At 47.3% G+C, this 21922-nt stretch overlaps 1 protein-coding gene and 1 non-coding gene across 2 annotated transcripts in view; one reads left to right on the plus strand and one right to left on the minus strand.

The window, feature by feature from the left end:
- Positions 1-13504, minus strand: part of PRKG1 (protein kinase cGMP-dependent 1) — a 1263577-nt gene extending 1250073 nt beyond the window's left edge. The window contains exon 1 of the mRNA XM_049646038.1: positions 12801-13504. Coding sequence (XP_049501995.1) covers positions 12801-13066 — 266 coding nt within the window. The 5' untranslated portion in view covers positions 13067-13504. The remainder of the gene's footprint in view (positions 1-12800) is intronic.
- A 5209-nt stretch (positions 13505-18713) lies between these two features.
- TRNAW-CCA (transfer RNA tryptophan (anticodon CCA)) lies at positions 18714-18798 on the plus strand. Its single transcript has one exon. It is a non-coding gene; the product is annotated as a tRNA-Trp (tRNA).
- The last annotated feature ends 3124 nt before the right edge of the window (positions 18799-21922 follow it).

The raw sequence follows: 21922 nt of genomic DNA on the forward strand, positions 1-21922 counted from the left end.
TCGTAACCATGATCAAAAAAATAAAAAAGGAAAGGAAAGAAAACTCTATCAGAAGTTGCCCTCCTATAAAAAGAAAGCTCCAGTGAGTGGTTCCAATACCATATATGTCCAAATCTTCCCACTAGCCTTTAAAAAAAAAATGTAGCTGAGTGACTTCAAATTTGTTATTTTCCCAAGTGGGAGCAAGATCCTCAGAATCCTTCAAGTATCAAAAAAATGTATTTTGATGAAAGAAAAACAAATCATCGCAATCCGTAAAGAAAAAGTCTGGTTACTTAAGAGCACAAACAATTGTATTCTTACTTTCAAAATCAAGACATTGTAGGAATTGAGGGATTTTATTCAACTTTAAAGAAGAAGGAAAAAATCAAGCCCAAAGCACAACATGGGCTTTGTAAATCTGAAAAGTTAAAGGCATGTAAACATTGCTTCAAAGAGTGTTCTCATGAATGTGCTCAAGTATAAAAAAGGAAATGCATATGGTTACATGTCTGATTGCTATCAATCCCTTCTAGAAGGTAGAAAGTTAACCCCGTCAGTGCCACCCACCGGCATACCTTTTATGCGTAGCGGAAAGGGCTAGCGATCAATTTATCTGACACAGAAAGTTTACGCATCATCAGATAAACCGAAAAGGTCACGCTGAAAATTGGGAACTTTTTTTGACCTAGCGCTCTCGGCCTTTTGCAATTTACCCCGTAGATAAATAAAGACAGACGAGAAAATGTGTGCGAGAATATGAGTGGCCGTGTTTATGCTCGGAAACGGACAAAACCCATAACCATCAATATCAATAAGCGGAAGGACTCGGGACGCTACGGAACAGCGGGCAGCCATTAGAAAACCCAATATGGACTGATCTGGAAAGAACCCTAGGAGCTATTAGTAAACACAAAAACAAAACACCAGCAGGTTGCTGAGGAGTGTTATAGAATAATGCCACTTGGGTTAGAAAAACAAGCAATGACCAAACAAGTCCAAATGGGCAGGGAGGTCCCCTCTCTGCTAAGGTCTGCATGAACATACAGAAAGCCTAACACCTGCTGCCTGCTGGAGGACGGGTGGTGCGGGTGGCTGTGGACAGGATTCGATGTCGCCTTTCACGGTCTCACAACCAGCACGCGTTACTTGGGCAATTAAAACAATCAAGGAAGTAGGCAGAGCCCAAGAAAAGATGAAGACCAGCAAAGCTGACATGTGACGCGTGTTCTTAAGCATCAAAAAGCACGTCCAGATTTTAGCACGGTGAGTATGGACGCAGAAGCACGCAGAGGAAACTTCTGTCTCGGAGTGCTCCAAGATCAAAGGCCCAGCGAGCCCACAGCACGTGATGCCCGGGGCCCCATGGTGACAAGGAGACACCCTACGTCTCTACTGCAGGAATTCGCTTTGCCTTGATAACAAACCAGAAAGATCAGAGGAAACAAAAGATGATAATACTTGTCTCTTGCTTCACCATGTCTAATAGTGAGATTTGCTTTTCTGGCCCTGTACGCAACAGAGAGAGAAGCCCTTCCGTTCTCTCTACGCTTCATCCTCTCTCACGGTCATACGCTACAACGTTTTCTCCCTCGCCTGGAAAAAAATATAAATTATTGCCCTGAAGAGCATTGTTTTTATATGCTGACAGCTTCAAACAAATGTATCGCAGAGTTTCAAAATACGTTTTACAGAGGCAATTTATTGTCAAATAGGATATCAGTACGTGTCCTGTTTTCAATTTTTCTCTCTTTTCCGTCTTGCAAGCTTATCTAAGTACAACCTGACATAACATCTGAGCCAAGAAATCAATTAAAGAGGGCCAAGGAGGGGCGCCTGGGTGGCTCAGTTGGTTAAACATCTGACTTCGGCTCAGGTCATGATCCCGCGGTTCGTGGGGTCCAGCCCCGCGTCGGGCTCTGTGCTGACCGCTCGGAGCCTGGAGCCTGCTTCGGATTCTGTGTCTCCCTCTCTCCCTGCCCCTTCCCTGTTTGCAGTCTGTCTCTCTCTCCTTCAAAAAAGTAAATAAACATTAAACAGAACGAATTTAAAGAGGGCCAAGTAATCACAGTAATTCAAAACTGACTTCTTTTTACCCAAAGTACAACTTTGGTGTGGCATTCACCCTTGGTTACTGAGACAGACCAAAATCAGCACACTTCTCAGTGTTAAATCACAAATGATGCCATCAGCAAGGCTCTGTTACTTCTAGTCCCCTGGGGCTGTCACATGAGAGGGAGTCACACACTGCATGAAACAGCCTTTTACAGGAAGACTGAATGGCACTTGCCAAGGGATTATTGACTTGAAAACTTACAGTCCATTAGATGTGACCCACAATTTACCCCTTTGTGGTAGGTCAGGCCACACTTGCTCCTCTTTGCTGTGAAATTGTTGAAAGGCAGTTTATATTCAGGGCATCCCAGAAACAAAGCAAAAAACAAACACACACACAAACCTGTTTTTCGCTTGCAAATATTCAGATGTATACAAATAATCATTAACTAGATTATTAAAATGTTTTTCTAAGAAGGACCTCGCCCTGTCACAGGCCATATTCAGATCTACTCGATTATATTCTAGAATTGCAGAATTACCAAGAAGATCCAACAACCTACTAGAAGCTACACAAAGTTTCATCAAATGGCCCATCTGACTTTTTCTTATAATAATTGTCTGTTAGTTTTTTATGGAGGGCGGGGTTGTGTAGGAAACCTCGATCCTACCTCCTCGCACATAATGCTTTTTACTACTATTAATTTCCCATTTTTCTTCTCTCCGTTGTCTCCTCTAGGGCAAATAGGAGCCCAGAGACCTCACAGGGGGTGAGGAATTTCCCTCCGATGGATATTCATGTTCAAAGACCTCTCCGTGCCAAGTGCACTGCTTGCCTCCCTCTCGCTAAAGGCAAAAATGCTACAGAAGGACACCGCACTCTGGCTTTTTAAATACTTTCCGCCAAATCACTACTAAATGGAAAATGATAGCACGACACGCATTCAATGATACGCTGTCCAAATACTTGAATGCTGACATTAAGAAGGTTGTATGCAGGGGCGCCGGGGTGGCTCGGTTGGTTAGGCGTCAGACTCTTGATCTTGGCTCAGGTCATGATCTCAACGCTCAGTGGTTTGAGCCCCAGCCGGCCTGTGCTTCTCCGTCTCTCCTTCTCTCTGTCCCTTCCATGCTTGCACTCTCTCTCAAAATAAATAAATAAACTCTGAGGCGGGGGGGGGGGGTGGAGGAAGAGAGGGAGAAAGATGTCTTGTTTGGGAGTCTATTTTCAGTCAACCCAAGGCCATTGCCAACTACTAAATAATATGCTTCTGCTGCCATCTTGTGGTCAATGTTGAAATCGCAACCTCTCTCTCCCTCTCTCCCTCCTTCTCTCTCCCTCCACCTGCTTTTTCTATCTTGTGGAGGGTACCTATATCCAGAGCTTAAGGATCCCCTTTTTTGAGTAGGAGGGGAAAACAGTCTGCTTTATGCTCTGGAAGAAGACTGGATTGTTGCTAATACCTCTTCCGGCCTGTATATTCTTTCCCTCCCTTCTCACGTTTTTCTCATGTTTCCACAAAGCCATTCTTTCAACAATATTAACTTTTAGCAAGCCTTTTTCCTCGTGTTTGCATTAATCTAGTTTCCTAGTCAAGTCAATGAAATGCAGATTACAGGAAAATAAATTTGTCTTTTCATAACAGATTTTCCCTTCCCCACTTTTTCCAAATTGCGTTTTTACCAAGAAAGAAAGAACAAATCATGTCTTTCCGGCTATAAAATGCTACAGTGCTACCATTCACGGCCAGACTTGGCTGCAGACTGTCAGGATCCAAGGAAGAACCCTGTGGGGAACAGAGAGGCCGCACTGCACGGCAGACGCTCCGGGACAGAGCTCCCCGGGGCCCCAGCTAGACGGAGACTGTGGCCAGCCCAGCATCCCTTATCATTTCCCTGCTGTCCTGCTCACCTGGGGCCCCTGCTGTGGTATGGCAAGGAAATTCATAAATCTGGTGGGGGCAGAAATCAGATGTTTGTCTGATGATACAGTAAAGTGACTCATTCTTAACCAGACTGCTTTGTCCTCCGTGCAAGAGCATATTCTCTAAAAGCCCACAATTCTTGCCTCACTCTGAGTCCCCGCTCTAACCCTGGTGGAGAAACTGATCGCTCTCCAAAGAGTCACCAAAGCTAACACAGGCAGCTAGAATCTTCCCAAACGGGGAAGGGGTAAGAAAAGAACCATGAAAGCCGTGTTCCCCCATCCCCTTCTGTCAACCCATCTACACACAGTCTCTACGTTCATATTTTTTTCTTAAAACTTAGCCTTATTGGGGCGCCTGGGTGGCTCAGTCGGTTGAGCGTCTGGCTTCGGCTCAGGTCATGATCTCACAGTTTGTCTGTGCTGACAGCTCAGAGCCTGGAGCCTGTTTCGGATTCTGTATCTCCCTCTCTCTCTGCTCCTCCCCGGCTCATGCTCTCTCTCTCTCTCTCTCTCTCTCCTTCAAAAATAAGTAAAAACATTAAAAAAATTTTTAAACTTAGCCTTATTAGAAGCAATAACAGACACACACACCATGGACTTGCTGTGAATGCAACGTCTTCCTCAAACACTTACGGAAACTCCTAACCGCATGAAATAAATTCAGTTGTGCAGCACCCAGAAGCATCCCCAGTGCCACAACACTGTGAACATCACACTTCCGGGAATGTCGGTCTGACGTAGACGTGCTGAACAGAGAGAGCGCAGTAAATCTCACAACTGTGACTTATAAGTAAGTAGCTCTGAGTGTTGCAGGGTCGAGATTTTCATTTTCTTAGAGCCATTATTCAGATCAGAAGTTCTCAAACATTTTTCCTGCAGTGACTCACCAGAGGGGTGACGTCCCCATGCGCAACACACTCTTGTGAAGAGTCGAGATCGCCTGTGGATTATGTGCAATTTCCTGCCATCTATTTGTCACCACGGTCTAGGAAGCCAGTTGGAATGTGAGTGAAGGGCTCTCCCTAGAGATGTCTGTGAGTGCTCTCGCTCTTACTTTCTAAGAAGCAAGGCAAGTCACGAAATTTGGTTTTTAAACTATTACCTACTCATTGGAAACTCAAAATAATCAAATACACACCGCTGTGTCTATTTCGGCACAGCTGAAATCTGCCTGGAGAGACAGAGGATGTTGTGCTGTATACTTCAGAGTGATCTCACTCTCCGAGAGGAGACTGAACTAAATATGAGCTGGTTTTATTCTCTAGAAGGTTCAGGGATCTTTTGATTGTTGGTTGGTTTTGCTTGCTTGTTTTTAACACATTCTACATATGTGCTGTTCTTACACTTTGCCCAAAAATTAGCATCTGGGAAAAGAAAATTATGGTAAGCTGAGGGTTTTATTAGGTTGGAATTTTTACTGTAAACAGACCTGGTGTCTACCCAGGGGTTTACAACCTAAGATATAAAAGAATTTTCTATTTTAAGAATTTGGGGCATATGGAGCCAAGTTCCTTGGTGGCCATGTGACACACAAAATTAGCATTATCCGTACCACGTGGGCAATGAGAGACATCGAGAAAAATATTAACGTTTACCCAAAGGCTTTAGATCCGCTCCTCACGGAATCAGAGTAGCATATAGTTGAAGAAATAGACATACAAATATTTGTAAGAGGCAAACACAGAGGTTATTTTTAGACTCCCCATAAGGTTTGCCAGCAGTGTTCTCACAGCCTTTCAGGTCAGAGTGCTCAAATAAAGACACATTTGAGGATTAAAACACATTAGGAAGCACTCCCTAATTTATTAGGACCAGAAAGGAAGCACAATTTGAATTAGCAACAAATCTGAGAGAATAACTCGAGAACTGTGGTGGGCTATTCTTGTTCACAAGTCAAAAATTTAACCCAACAAGGTAATTCCTATAGACGTCTTATCGGATTAGCCTTCATAAACAAACACTCAGATGAACCCAGCATGTTCAGGACATCAGCTCGCCCACCAAAGTGGTACCCACGTGTCCCTACGCACAACAGAGTCACCACCCATCAACTCCTAGTATCGACGTATTAACTGTTCACGGCTAAGTTGCACAAATATGTCAAACAAACACGCACTAAAAAAAAAAAAGAAAGAAAAGAAAAAGCTATAAACATGCACTTAGTTCACGAGAGAGGCAAATTAGAGACAGTACTTCAAACCTTTCTAGTCAATATCAACTTTACATCGATTGAATTTAAAACTACACCATTTTCCAAGGAAGCCTGGCTTTCTACTCTATTCAGATATAAGGAACAGTACGGAAATATTTAGAATAAAAGCAACGTCTCGTACAACGAACTAAATAGTGTTTCATGAGGAGTAAGGCTGAGAGTTTTTAAAAAGGAATTTGTTGCTTAAGGGCAATAAGTGAACTAAGGTGATTACTTCTACCATCTGTATTTCTATAACAAAACAAATCTATTTCAAAGATACACATTTCCTGGAAATGTGCATATTTTATTGAGCAAATACGTTAAAGTGTTATAGATTTCGATACGGACAGTGGATATCTTTTAAACTTTAGGAAATTCAAATTGCGTGATACCCGAAACATCTGAAGAGATGACAGACTTTAAAAGGTTAGAGCAGCATTATGAACAAGAACTCCGTTCTGCGTGTGCTGTGTTAAGACTTTTGCAAACGAAACAGATCTGGCCGCAGTCACAGATGCTGGGCCGGAACAGAGAAACACGGGGGCGCGCGCGCGAGAGAGAGCACGAGCAGACCCAAGGACAAAGAAAAGGAAGTGAAAACCTATCAGTGAGTGAAAAGGAGGAAGGAACAGAGATTGGGCCCAGTACCCGGTTCTGGGAAGCAAAGCTGGCACGTGTGCCCCACACCAAGCACGAGCGTTTGACCAACCGCAAGACGCTGTAGCCTATTGTATGAAGTCTATTGTATGAAGACATGTACATCTTCTTTTCCACAAGAAACTGATTTGGGCCAACGCAGAGGAGTCTCAGAATAACGACCACAGCAAGAAGTGTAACAATCATAAAATGAATTAAGTAGCTATCTGTGCACATGCACACACACACGGACACGCACACACCTACACGTAACCACACACACATGGTCCCTTCTCTTCGGGGACCCAACAGCGAGGCACACCAACCAAAGAGCGGACTCAAGGTCAGCTCTCCTTTTTGACAATTCCCAAACTTCAGTAACCTCCAAGAGCTACAAGAATCCTGGATAAGACAGCGTCCTGAACTCCGCGAGGCACATTCTCAACAGCAAATGAAAATAATTATTCATATTCTGAGCAACTACAAAATCAGCTGAAAATCTGATCAAAAGAAAGGGTTTTTTATTGATTGATTTATTTATTTTGAGAGAGAAAGCACAGGAGCAGGGGAGGGGCAGAGAGAGAGGGAGACAGAGCACCCCAAGCAGGCTCTGCACTGTCAGCACGGAGCCCAATGCGGGTCTCGAACTCATTACACCGTGAGATCATGACCTGAGCAAAAGCCAAGAGTCAGACGCTTAACCGACACTTGAGCCACCCAGGCGCCCCAACAGCAAGGGTTTTAATGCACTGTGGGCATCTCTTCCACAGTAGGGTGAGAGGGTGCTTTGGAAAGAGGATCAAGATACGACATCTGTCGTGTTTTCAGGTCTGTTAGAAATAACCTCAAGGGGATCAGCCAAATCTCTAATGACTACGTGATTAAATGTGAACTTTCAGCCTATACATAGATCAATGGTTCCAACGTCACGGGAATTCCTGGCATGTCACAAATACATCTGGAAACGGTACGTGATTCCAGAAGCTGAGCCAATCTCAAAGCAGAGCGAATAGGTCTGAAACAAGAAGTCCAGACAGATGATAAGTTGAAGACATCAATTCACCAAGTCGAGCACTGATGCGAAATCAAGAAACCTGAATTACTTTTCCGGTCCCATTTCTGAGATCCTGTAAAAGGCACTTTAGTGATAATGTGCTCCGTTTTCTCATCACTAAAGGCAGGGTACTGCCCCATGCGATAGCCGTGCAGCTCTGTCCGAAAGGAGTGATGAAAGCCTACGCTCAGAACCTGTCCTCTCCCAAAGACCAGGATGTTGAGAAGCCTCCCAGCACAAAAATCCTCCCCTGCCCTCCTCAGCCTGCCTCCCCTTAAATTCCTGTCATAAATGTTACTCATCTGAGCCAAGGAAACCAACGTCCTCTCCCAGAAGCTGTTAAACTATTACTATGTTAACCCAGCAAAGATAACTGGGTAACACATTGATATATTGTCACTTAGTAATAAATTCCTTTTGTTGGAAGAACTGGTAGGGACAAAGGGATTAGCATGAGCGGTCTGGTCTGCAAGGCAAAAGGCAAAGAGTCTAATGAATGGTGTTCACAGGACGCAACCCAGATTGCTGTCCCAACCATACTATTCATCATCCCCACCTATGACAGGAGAAGGGTAGGAAGGAAGCAAAAAGAGAGACTGGTAAACTGACCATCCCAAGAGAGGCACGCCTGAGAAAACCCCAGCCTGGCGAGCGCGTCCAAGCCTATGTGCTGGATACAAGAGTTCGGAGGCCAGAGGTCAGTGGACTGCTGGCTCTAAGACTGTTCACAGAAATCCTATTCGAAATTAGGGTAGGTTTGTTTCTTTCTGCCTGAAAGGCCTCACCAGTCACCAAGATGGAAATTACCCAATTCTGAGGTGACAGTATATGACAGCTTAGAACCTGGGCCCTACAAACCTCAAGATTCGGGCTTGAAACTTGTCTCTCGTGTTTCCTAGCTGTGAGATCTCAGGCGAGCGACTTCACGACTGAGATTCCTCACGTGCAAAGGCTTTGCTCTCCCGATCATGATTATCTCTGCTATTTTCAAAAGCGCTGTTGTCTTTTCTCTGTGAATAATTAGTCAGCTGAGCCCAGAGTTCGGCTGGTACCGAGTCATTTCATTGAAGTTGCTTATATCAAAATTAGGCCAAATCCCTTGATTTCTCATCTGAAGGTCAAACCAGACCTGAATGGAATTAGACATGCAAGAAGCAAGGAGTTTTCTGGGGCATCCATCCCGAAGCATCCGTGTCCCAGTGGAAGGAGGTTCAAGTTCCAAATGATGAATCTGCATTGTCAAGAATCATGGGATTTGTAAAAGGAATAGCTCAAATGGCTTTGGAAAGAATCCACTGTCCCTGTTACAGATTAATATTGATTCCAGGCTTTGCCTGAGCCAATTTAAAAACAACAACAACAACGGTTTGCAGTCCTCTGAGCTAAATGGGCAGCCAAAGCAAGGAATTCAGGTGTGTTTAAAACATGAAGGGAAAGAATTAAGGATATTAGGTAATTCTTGATGTGGAGTATATCCAGGCACAGAGCAGAGAGCTCACAGAAAACAACATGACGTACTGGGACTCAACTGGCAGAAAGTGACATATAAGTTCAAGATATCATTATCACCATCCAAAATACCGTCCTGTTTTCAAAGATAATCCACTTGATCCCTACTGGGCATTTCTATGGGGTCTGAAAACGAGGGCTGCAATAAGTCGGATGTTTTCTTTTTGAACACGATCATCAAATTGTACACTTGATACTTATGCTGAGCACTTAGATCTTCCCTTTCCCTAGTATAATTTTCATCTAAGCATTCCTTGGATACTGAGATCATTCTTAATGGAAATTGTGCCTTCTGCCCTCCGTGGACACATAGAAGCAGATCTGGCTAATTGGACTGACTTGATTACAACAGTCGGTGAATTCTGCCATTTCCTTCCCCTGCAATAAATGCGTAAGATATTTTCACCACCTATTTTGTAAATATTTTAGATTGCCATTATTTTCTAAAAAGGCGCTTTTAGGCAAAAGCTCTGTTTTTTTTTTTTTCCCTCCTGCCCACCAAACAGACTCCTACCATTTCAAAATACATGTTCTTTCTTGTGCATCTAAACGCTGTGTGTCTTAGTAAAGTTTGAAATGAACTCCTGAATAGTTATCCCGCAAATCCAGCAGCAACTGCAAAGGAACACCAGCCTTGCAATAAAGCAGTCTCTGAGCCCGGGTATGCGGTCAGGATACTGCCACTTTCAACACGGGCTACGTAAGGTGACGGAATATCGAGCCCCCCAATCCGAGTATCTGATAAGCAGGAAATACACTTTAAAAAATTTTTATTTTCGAGAGAGAGAGAGAGAGAGAGAGAGAGCGGGACAGAGTGAGGGGAAGACAGACAGAGAGAGAGAGAGAATCCCAAGCAGGCTCCACACTCAGCACAGAGCCCCCACGTGGGGCTGGATCCCACGACCCTGGGGTCACCACCTGAGCTGAAACCAAGAGTCAGAGGCTCAACCGCCAGAGCCACTCAGGTGCCCCATAATGGACTTTATTTCCAAAGCGTCTTGTCTGCTGTTACGTGTTGTATCAGACAACTCCTTTTTCAATCATTCTCCTTCTTGAACCAAATTAAGGTGCCTCACCAACAATGAAGTTGTGATTGTCTCTTTCAGGGCTAGGGGTCGTACCTGATTCCCATGGCTACCGTCCCAGTAGAATGTACCTGACCAAATCCTTTCAACTCTAGTGAGCCGGCTTGCTGAAAATACACCCCAGGCTCCCCCTTGGAAAGTATAAAAAACCCAAGGGCTCAGTGGGAAAAAGTTCACCCTGGATCCCAGCGAAAAGCAGAGAGGAAGTTGCAGAGCATTCCAGCTCCTTGGTGTAGATACAAACATGCCCTGACCTCTCCTGAGCAGGCTCCCCTCCCCGCACAGGCCGGAGGCTCCTACCCCTAACACCAAGGCGGGGAGGGGGGGGGGGTGTGCCTAGGAAAGATCAGCCATTTCCTCCCAGCGCACACAAAACGTCCTCTCGCTGCTGGAGAGATTTCATCCTGGAGGATAAAAGCGCCTCTGAGAGCCAGCCCCCGAGTGAGGGAGGACTCTGGGTGGGGAGAGTCTCCGCGGGGCCCCTGTGCTGCGAAGGGGCGCTGGTTACCCAGGAGGGGCGCAGCCCAGAGCGGGGATCTGAAATGCCAAAAATGCGCCAAAAATGCGATAAAGCCCCGGCCGGCCCGTCGGCCCCGGGAGGCGAGCAGCTGCCGGGTGACCGCTGACGAAGTGGCTCCTCAAGGAGGTGGGCAGATTGATTCCAGCTGCTGAGCGAGGGGCAGGGCAGCGGCCGCGGAATGCGCAGCCCGGCCGCGCCGCCGGAGCGTCAGCCCGGGGCAGCCGCCTCCCCACCGAGGGCAAGGCCAGAGAGGAGGGCCTTGTTTGGGTCTCGGCCTGGCCGAGGGAAGAATGCCACCGTTCCATCGGGCGGGGACGTTCAGGGCAGGCTGGGCCAAACGGTGCCATGTGGACGGTGTCACTTTGTGAGCGGAGTGTCCCTTGGGACGCTGAAAGCGGTCCCCCTAGACGTCGGTTCGGAACGGGCCCAAACCCCCAAGGCGAATCCTCTCCGCCCGGCTCCTGTGTTTCTCCCCTGCCCCCTCCCAGCGCCTGGCCCTCTTCTAACAGCTCCTCGACCCTGCCCAGCCAACTGTGCTCCCCTCCCCCACCGCACAGGCACGCTCATCAATGCACCGGAGAGGGAGACAAAGGAGGGGTGCAGTGGCGGGGGAGGGGGGCCCTGAGAGCCAGGATGGAGACCGGACAAGAGAAAGTGCTCTTTACAAGTGCTGGCCTCCACCTCAGAGAGCGAGGGGGGAGGGACGACTTGAGGGGTCCCCTGGGAGCCCCAAACTCAGACACCGAGTGATCTAAGAGGAGGGAAGAGGGGGGCGGGCATGAAGGCACGCCTAATGGAATATTCAATATCCTGCGAAGTGCACTTTGGGCCGCGCACTTCCAGAGACTAAAAGCCAGTAATGGGCCCTGGAGTGTGCACTTCCTGCCCTAATGTCCACGGGCGCTCTAATGCTGGAGCTAATCGATCAGCCCCTCCGCTGCAGGCGGCGGGGAGTGCACAAGCTTCCTACTTGCGGTCAAAGTCGCCCGGCCTCCTCCGCGCGCTAGCCCCGAGCCGCACACAACTCGCAACCGGCAGGATCCGGCTCTTCAAGTGTCCGGAGAGGAAGGGAAGGAGCCAGGAGGCGCCCGGAGAGACGGCTCCCCTCCCGCCTCACCCCCACTTGAAGGCGCAAACGTTCCCAAGGAAGGCAACAGGCAGGCAGCCTGGTCCGCCCGGGGACGGGGCTGGCCCGCAGCCCCAAACCCGCCTCAGGTGCAAGGTCACCGAGGCGCCTGCAAGCCCGGGGCGCGCGGACGTCCACAAAGTGGGGTTTCCTCGCAGTTTCGCGCCGACATCACAGATGCCTGGAGAGTGACCCTGTGCATAAACCTCCCCCCGCCCCCTGTCCCCACCCGGGAGGCCGGATCCCGGCAGCGGAGACGCGCCCCGGTCCCGCCTCCCCACGCCCCTGCACCGGCCCCGCGGGGCCCCGGCGCGGGGAACATTCAGTCGCTGCACCGCACCCGACCCCGGCCGGCCGCCCCTCCCCCGGACGCCGGCGCCCCCCGCTCCTCCCCCCCCCCACCCCGAGCACGCCCTGCGGCCCGGGACTGGGGTAGCCTCGGGGAGCCCCAGCGACCCCGGGACGCGCGGGGCTCCGTCCCCGCAGCCGGGCGCGGCCTGACTCCGCGGCTCGAGCAAACTTTCCGCGCTGCCCCCGCCCCCACGCGGCCGGGGCGCGTCTCCCCGCGGAGCCCGGCCCGGCACGTGACGGCCAGGCACAAAAATAAACGCGGCCGGGGCCCGGGGGCCGCGGGGACACCCCACTCCGTGCGCGCGCGCGCGCCCCCCGCCCGAGCGGGCCTGCCTCCGGCCCGCAGCGCCCGGCCGGCGCCTACCTCTCGGACTTGGTGAACTTGCGGAACGCCTGCCGCAGGTCGTGGAAGGAGCGGTAGGTCTGCGGCTCGGCCGAGATGCCCTGCGCCCGGGTGGTGCGCGGCCCGATGTGCGGCGAGGGCGCGGGCAGCACCGACTGGCACTTGTGCAGCTTCCGCCTCAGCTCCTGGATCTCCTCCTCCTTCTCCGACAGCCGCTTCTCCAGCTCCCTGATGCGCTCCTCCTTGAGCATGAGGATCTGGGCGAAGTCCTCCTGCAGCTCGCTCATCTTCCCGCCGAGCCCCTCCGCCCAAGTTTGCGCGGGCCGGGGCGGCGGGCGGCCGGGCGGGTGCGGGGAGCGAGCGCGGCGGGCGCGGACCCCGGAGCCGGGCGGGCTGCGAGCCCCTAGCGCCGAGCGGCCGGGGAGCGAGCGCCCAGGGCAGGGACGGGACGTCTGAGCGCGGAGCGGAGGCGAGGCCGAGCGCTAATCCCCAGGCTCTCGGGGGAATAGGTGATTATCTTTCATTGAGAAACCAATTAGAGCTGCCCGGCCTCCCCCGGGACCCCCGCCCCCGGGCGCTCCGTGAGAACCCCGCGCGCGCCGCCCGCCGAGAGCCGGGTGGACCAGACGCCGGCCGTCACCCCATCGCCCAGCGAGCGCTCCCACACGCTATATGGTACCAAAGGGAAGGGGCGGGGTGGGGGGAGCTCGATGCCACTCGGTCCTCGAAATAGCAACAATCACCATGTGATCTGGCAGATGACGCAGCGCTTGTAACCGGAGCCTAAAGACTTTGTGGGGTGTGTGTATGTGTGTGTGTGCGAGAGGGTGAGAGGGTTCACGAACACCGCGCCGCCTTCACCCGGCAGCCGCATTAATTCACCTTGCTTTTCACCGTCCGCTTCTCTTCTGCTCTGGATCAGGTAGGGGGGCGGGGGAGGGGGAAGGGGTGCGGGCGCGCGCGTTTCTCTTACTGGGAAGCCCTGGGGCTTTGACCCCCCACTACTAATGGCAAGGCGTTCGCAGTTCCAACTTTTTTTCAGCCGAAAATTGTGCTGGAAATCGTCAGCTGTTGGAAGGAAAGTTGAATGAATATGCACGAAGTAATGAGCCAAACGCTTGGCGGGATGAGGGGCAGGCCCTTCTACTGTGCACTTCTCGGAGCCTGGATTTTATTTCACGCGCTGCAATTAAAACGTGTACATCCAGCATCCGAATGGAATCACAGCATCGTCTTCCGTGGCTGGGAAGTGGCATCCGCCCCTGCCGCAGGGCTGGCACGCGGGACCAGGGCCGGGTTGAGGGAAATTGAAACCGAAATTGCATCTGTAACCTGTATTTCTCCCTCACCTGCCTTTCCATCCCCTCACCTTAAGCTAAAGGGATTCTTCTTCCTGTTTGAGCCTGAGTATCTGCTAATGCCTAAAATTTCTTTTTCTTATGTATGTGTGTGTCCCAGAGAGCATTTTTCATAACGTAAATCACTGTTTAAGGGTTTATCTGCCACGGTGGGAGGAGTTGATCAGGTAATGATCAACAGATTAGTAAATGTGTTTTTAAAGAAAAAAAAAAATAGACGCAGACCAAGATACCAGAGGACTCTGCAATCTCAGCTTAAGAAAGAAAGATCAGTGTATAATCAGTGGCTACTTATTAAAAACGAAAATCTTTCTACCTTGTCTGAAACTCCTAAGTCATACACTTTGGTTTGTAAACAAATCCTGAAATATATTTTATTCTAGGGATTTACTATTGACTGTTAGTTTTGCTCATCTGATTATTTTAAATCAAACACCTTTCAAACCACAGCTGAATTCTTAATCACACCAGATGCCAATCTGCTTCTCATCTTTGAGAAGGAGTTCTAAGTCCTGTTGGTGTCGTCGCTTCTATCTACGACCAACTTAAACTTCCCGAATCCTTTTAGGAACACTCACAAGTGATATTTTAAAAATAACACATTAGTAAACTTTATCACATTCAAAACTGCAGCAGAGGCTCAACCTTATGAAACAGATACAGTTTTAAAATGACTCCTGGACAGGTTTTTTCAAGTTTTACATGATCTTTTGTACATTTTTTAACATTATTATTTATTTTTGAGAGACAGAGTGCCAGCGGGGGAGGGGCAGAGAGAAAGGGAGACACAGAATCTAAAGCAGGCTCCAGGCCCTGAGCTGTCAGCACAGAGCCTGATGCGGGGCTGGAACCCACGGACCTCGACACCATGACCTGAGCCGAGGTCGGACGCTTAATCGACTGAGCCACCCAGGTGCCCCTCAACTTTTATATTATCTTAAATGCAGATATTCAAATGTTTCTCCTGCTTATTTAAAAAAAAAAAAAAAAAGTATGGGGTGCCTGGGTGGCTCAGTCGGTTAAGCGTCCGACTTCGGCTCAGGTCACAATCTCGCAGTCCGTGGGTTCGAGCCCCGCGGCGGGCTCTGTCCTGACAGCTCGGGGCCTGGAGCCTGCTTCAGATTCTGTGTCTCCCTCTCTCTCTGACCCTCCCCCCTTTCATGCTCTGTCTCTGTCTCAAAAATAAAATAAAAACGTTAAAAAAAATTTTTTAAAAAGCAATATTTAGACCAAGATTTAACATACACACACACAGACACAGTCCTCAAAACCCTAAATTCATCCCTAAGTTCCAAAATTAATCTTATTTTTTAATACATCAGTTTTAACTTAAGCAATGTTGACGTTAAATCTTGTCCATTGGCTTAATAAATATTTAGAGCACAAAGAACACTTGAGAAAAGATAGCCTGGCAGGAGAGTAAACCCTGAATTATGAAAAAAAAAAAAAAATCATAGCATTTCATAGCTGAAAACAATTAACCCATCTAACCCAATCACGTAACATTCTAAGAGAAAAAAAAAATAGATGCCTAAAGGTAAGGTCCAAGGTCACGACCTAAGTTAATAAGTTTGGATCCGAGATTCTCAATGCCCACACAGAGTGCTTTCCCTAACAGGCTGCTCCTAGCTCGACACCAGAAAATCTAGAAATTCTATGATTCGGACAATGTGGCGTTCAAAGACGTGGCTTTACCCTGTGTCATTTGCTTTTGACTCTGTAGCAGTAAGTTTCAACTATCAAAGCAAAAGTATTAATGAATCTTAGTTTTATTTTGTTCCGTTTCCTGTTTTTCTTAAAGGAGAAGGTCGCCATCTAGTGCCCTTGGAGAAATTTGCTAAATAAAAATCAACCACAGCGAAGTGAGGTTACGTCCTTAAATACCCGTAGAGAGTTCTTATGTTCCTTACTTGAGAGAAAGAAAGAAAATACGCTGAATTTTGTATCAGAGTAAAAACATTTTTAAGAATTAAAATTTTAAGAATTTTAAGAATTAAAAATGTACATGGGGCGCCTGGGTGGCTCAGCCACTTGAGCGTCTGACTTTGGCTCAGGTCATGATCTCATGGTTCGTGGGTTGGAGCCCTGCGTTGGGCTCTGTGCTGACAGCTCAGAGCCTGGAACCTGCTTCAGATTCTCTCTCTCTCTCTGCCCCTTCCCCACTAACGCTCTCTCTCTGTCTCAAAAATTAACATTAAAACAATTTTAAAACTAAAAAAGAATTAAACATTTACAATCTTTTGGCCACTGAATAATGATTTACATATTATGCAGCTTTTTCAATGCCCTTCATGCAACTGATTTTAAGGCTCATAATGACTATAAGGTGGGCACTAGTATTCATTCCCATTTTGTGGATGGAGAAACTGATGCTCAGCCAGATTTGGTAATATAAGCATGGTCATGACGTCCAGATTTGACGTAGCCTGTCTTAATCCCTGAGTGGGATAAACCCCAACCTGAAATGTTTTAAAATGTCCACTTCTCTATGAGCCCAGAGACAAGCAAAACTAAAAGTTCTTTGATAATGGGAACACGCTAAATTTAAAACCCATTATGAACCCGGATAGATCTCTAAGGCACTGGCTTCTCAGCGATCTATTAACCACAACTATTTTCCCTGAGATACTTGGGGATCTACTCTCCAGTTCATACACAAGTTCAAAACAATGTGTTTAAAATATACGTACTTTCAAAATGTTATGGGGGTGTGTTGCCCCTCTACCCCCTAGCAACAAGGAACATCTTGCAAAGAACTAGAAGCCTTATAGATAGCTTATGGGACATTCCTGTCCTTTGCTCCAGGTCGACGTCCGAGGAAGCAATGGGAGTCGATAAAAATTTTGTAAAAACTAAAAGTCAGTCTGCTTTTTATCGTCACTGTATGCCACAAGCCGTCCAGAATGTCAGTGGTAAAATACTCCCCTCCCCAAAATATTTCATTGGTCTAACTTCAAGCAGTTGCTGCATTCACTGCTGAGCAGATGAACTGCTCCCAGAGCCACACCCCTGCAACAACGCTGAGCTTTAGTACAGATTATTAGGGTCCGAGGATCCGGAGCAAAGAGAACAGGGACGTGCAGATGGTGGGAGTGAGGTCTCCTGAATGGCAGCAGGAGAAAGGTTGGGGAAAATGAAAACAGGGCCAGAGGTCCCAGCCTCTGGAATGGTTGGCATGGGTAGGGTGGGGGTGGGGACTGAATTCCAACACCTTATATCCAAATACTCCTCTTGGTTACAAAACGACAGTAGTTGAAGAAAACTGCTTACAATGCATTTCCCATCCAGGGATGCAATTAGCGAATGGAGCCTAAAGATGTGTATTTATGTCTCAACTCTTATCACTTCCCAAGCTGTGTGCTCTTGGGCAAGTCCCGAAACCTCATGGGGACGTGCTTCACCCATTTGCAGAATGGTAGCACCTTTCTACCTTCGAGGATTCTGTAGAATTCTGCCTTCCCGGTGACTCACATTTTGAAATTATCAGTCCGTTCTTACAAACGACATACATCCATCAACTTCAGCAGAGTTTAAAATTTTTGACAAGAAAGAGTTAAAGCAGAGTCTAGATGGTCCTTTAAAGATTACAGTGTGCTTTGTGATTAACAGAAGCTTGGAGCATTTTCTGTTAATTCTACATCATACTAGACGTGGCTTCGACGTTAGTGCCTAAACCACGTACTGGTGACCACGAGTGTGGTCACACTTTAGGCAACATAAAGGCGTGAAGTCCTGAAACACCTCCACATTTGCATCGACCATATAGAATGGAAAAACGGCAAATGAAACGCTGCCTCAGTTAAACCTCAAAATTAGCTTCCATTTATGGTATCTACTTAATACAATATGTTTGCCCTCCAGGAAAAAATACATAAATGCTTTTGACCACGTGGTCCTGTGGCTGTACATGGAGCTCTTTCTCATGTTGCATACAATGGGGAGACCATGGCCATTGGGGATATTTCTGTGATATCTCGTCTACAAGGTTTGAAAAACATAACTTTTCCTAGCGATTCTGAAAAATAAAACTAAGAGATGATGCTACTTAAGTATTGCAGAAGTCAAATTCTGAGATATATTCAGAACCTTGAAATACGGAACAATTACTCCTGGAATATGGACATAGGGAAGGCTATGGGACTTCAGGCAGATAATTATATCTCCCTGAGCCTCAGTTTTCCAACTATGTATGGATATTAAGGTCTCTTGCACCTGGACTTATAAGACTCAAATGAAGCCAGATGAAAGCCAGATGCTTATCCCTTAAATATGACCCTATATAAATAAGTAGAAATGAAAGGGTAATGCTCCCCCCACCCCCACCTGGATTCTTGAAAAGGAAGTCCCCCAGCAGGGGGCAGAGCAGACAGGTTCCTAATGGTGGTGTGGTGGTCATCCTGCATCAGTTGATTTTAAGATAAGATCATCTGGTGATGTTAAGATAAAATCAATCAGGTGAGCCTTTAAAAGGGATTGGGCTGCTCCCGGAGACAGGGTTTCCAAGCCTGAGAAGGTTTTGATGGAAGAGGGAGTCCGCATTGCTGCCTTTGAAGACAGAAGGACCATCGGGGGGGGTGCCTGGGTGGCTCAGTCGGTTAGGCATCTGACTCCAGCTCAGGTCGTGATCTCACGGTTCATGGGTTCAAGCCCCATGTCAGGCTCTCTGCTGACAGCTCAGAGCCTGGATCTTGCTTCGGATTCTGGGTCTCCCTCTCTCTCTGCCCCTCCCCCACTCACGCTCTCTCTGTCTCTCAAAAATAAATAAATAATATTTTTTTTTAAAAAAAAGGACTATAAGGAAGGCAGGTGGAAATCTAGGTGCTGAGAGTGAGCGTGACCACGGACACACAACCAGCAAGGAAATGGGGACCTCAGTCTTACCGTGGCAGAAAACAGTCCTGTCCCAGCCATGACAGCTTGGAAGATGACCCTGAGGCCCAGAGGAGAGTGTAGGCTAGTTGGCATGTTGGCCTCAGCCTTACGAGACCTTGAGCAGGGAATCCAGCCAAGCCGCGCCCAGACTTCTCACCTCCAGAACAGTAAGATAAGAGGTGAGTGTTGCTTTAAGTCTCTGAGATTGTGGTGCTTCCTGAGACAACAAGATAAAACTAATGAGTTCGGCTCTCATTAAAAACATCCACTAAAAAGGCCAGAAATACTTTACCACTCTCAAAAGCCTGACTTTCCAAGAGTCCTTTTTAGTGAAACCACTGTAGTACATTTCAGATAGATACTCGGGGACAGAGAAAGTTGTTAGAACTTATAAACCGCGTGAAACACACGGATGACAGTGTGAATCGCGTTGTGAGTAGGACAGACTCTGAGCCTTAGCTGTCTCCTCTGTGAAACGCTAATAACTATGTCATAGTATTTTGTGTTCTTGACCATTTGTTTTGGCTCTGGGAATACATTTAAATAATCTTGGATTCTTATTAATTGGCTATTTCCATAGCCATCCGTGGAAATTAAGGGCCCCTGCATCATACCGCCTTCCAGGTTCATGTACTAATCAAATATTTGAGAAGAGAGGACAGGAAAGAGTACAGATCCCTTGAGTTTAGATTTTTTTTGATTTAGTTTATTTGGTTTTTTAAAATGACAGAGACTGACCAATCTTCTTCCAACATTTTTTTAAGTTTTTATTTTTATTTTCAGAGAGACAGAGCGAGCAAGCAGGGAAGGGGCAGAGAGAGACAGAGAATCCCAAGCAACGTCTGCACTGTCTGCAAGGAGCCCGATGTGGGGCTCGAACTCACTACACCGTGAGATCATGACCTGAGCCGAAACCAGGAGTCAGACACTTAACCGACGGAGCCACCCAGGGGCCCCTACTTCAAGCATTTTTTAAATAAAGTGTTCTGAAAGTCAGAAAATAGATACACACGATATAGAATTCAGAAAACACAAAAGGATGTTGGGGTGCCCCAGCCACCCTGACCCCCTGTAGGGTGACACCCATTCGTGATTGCCATTCTCTCGTGTATGCCTCACTATTGTATTCTCATGTAAGTAAGCATAGCTATACATAAATACCTATTTTTACACACATTTGACACAGAAGTTTTAATATCTGCTCTGTATGTTAGCTTATTGCCTAGCTTAGTGCTATAATTTCCCGGCTTTGAGAACACTAGGAGACATTGTCCCATTGTGTGACAAAATCCTGGGTGACAGGAGTTCCTCCAGTAACTTCAGGGAGTGTGCCCTGCCTTCGTGCAGACATTATTTATACTTCTTCTTAACCTTAAAGATATTGGGCATCTTTATTAAATATTCTTAGTGAAAACTTCACAATGGTCTGATGCTTTCAGAGAACAAGGCAGGCATTCTTACCTACATACATCTTTAAAGGATGTGATAAAATTAGCACCTGCTCTTTGTTGATGGAGACACATATCTGGGCTCATCCCAGGTTGTTTCGAATTAATGATCCTCATGTACAAAAAAGCTAAGAAGCCATCACTAGGGATAAGGAGCAGTGTATTTTGACAGCCTCTGAGCCTTTATAAATAACACGTTTTGTGTGTTTGTTTTTTGTTTTTTGTTTTTTGTTTTTTTTTTTTTTTTTTTGGTCTCCAATCAAAACTGCATAGTTAGCTGAAGAGAATTCATTTACTAGTTCTGGTCCCATGAGGACACATTTATTTGGAAATTATTTTCTCAACCTATGTGGTCATTTATTATAAAAATATGATTTGTTTTTATACCTGGGGGGGGGGAATAGTTGCATGGAACCTACTGTATTCCGGGACATATTCAAACTCTCATATTTACAGCTGACACTCCCCAGGGCCGTGTTCGTTAGATCTTCCCCACCCGTGCTGCAGAGGGCTCCAATTTAGAAGGCCTAGCGAAAGCGGGAGAGTGCAAGAAACAGCTCAAAAGTCTCCCAGATTAATCTGAAGCAATGGCTTTAGTTACAACGAAACAACTTTGCATTGAAAGATGCTTTGGCTGAGCAGATGTCTGCCCCTCCCCGCAGGGTGGCTTTTCAGCACCCATCGTCCGCAGGGAGCAGAGAGGTGGCAGGAAGACAGAGGATATTGAACTAAGAAGACACGATACCCACAGCCCTTCATTCAAGACTTCATCCGCTAAAGGGAGATCACTTTACAGAGTGCAGGCGGGCAGACATTAGTCAGACTGTGGCTAAAATCATCAGCAAGAAACCCTGCCAGGAATGCCTCAGTGTAACATGAGGTGGTGCTGGAGTGTGTGTGCATGTGTGTGTGTGTGTGTGTGTGTGTGTGTTTCAGTCACGGCCCTTTTCTTCTAAATCATCTTCTCTAGCTGGAGTGGGTCAGTAAACGCAAGCTCTTCCTTAAAAACTGCCTCCACTCAGGACATTTGGATAGTTCCACGTTAAGAGCAGGCATGGAGTGATTTTAAGAACAGACGGGAAATGCCACAAGTTGTTGGGGATCAGCCTCCAGTGTGTTGTCATCAATCAGGAGTGTCCACTCCCTCTCCTCCACAGCCAAACCGATTTACCTTTGGCACAAATGTCAAGCTAGCATTCTAGGAAAGGCACGGGAGAAAGGCCATTGACGTCAGGAATCATTTTATTGAGACGAACCATGACTCCTGCATTGTTCCTTTGAAAGGGAAACAAAGGAGCCAAAAAAGCAATGCCTGCATTTACCTGAACGGATGTACTTGGCTTCATTCAACAAGTATTTTTGCTCACTTTTCTGCAGGTCCCAGGCATGCCACTGGACGACTGGGGACACACAGAGACAAGTAGGACACGGTGTCCACCCTCCAGAAACGGACGAGCGTGTGGGA

Source organism: Panthera uncia, chromosome D2 (assembly GCF_023721935.1).
Source record: "Panthera uncia isolate 11264 chromosome D2, Puncia_PCG_1.0, whole genome shotgun sequence".
In the NCBI taxonomy this organism is placed as follows: domain Eukaryota; kingdom Metazoa; phylum Chordata; class Mammalia; order Carnivora; family Felidae; genus Panthera; species Panthera uncia.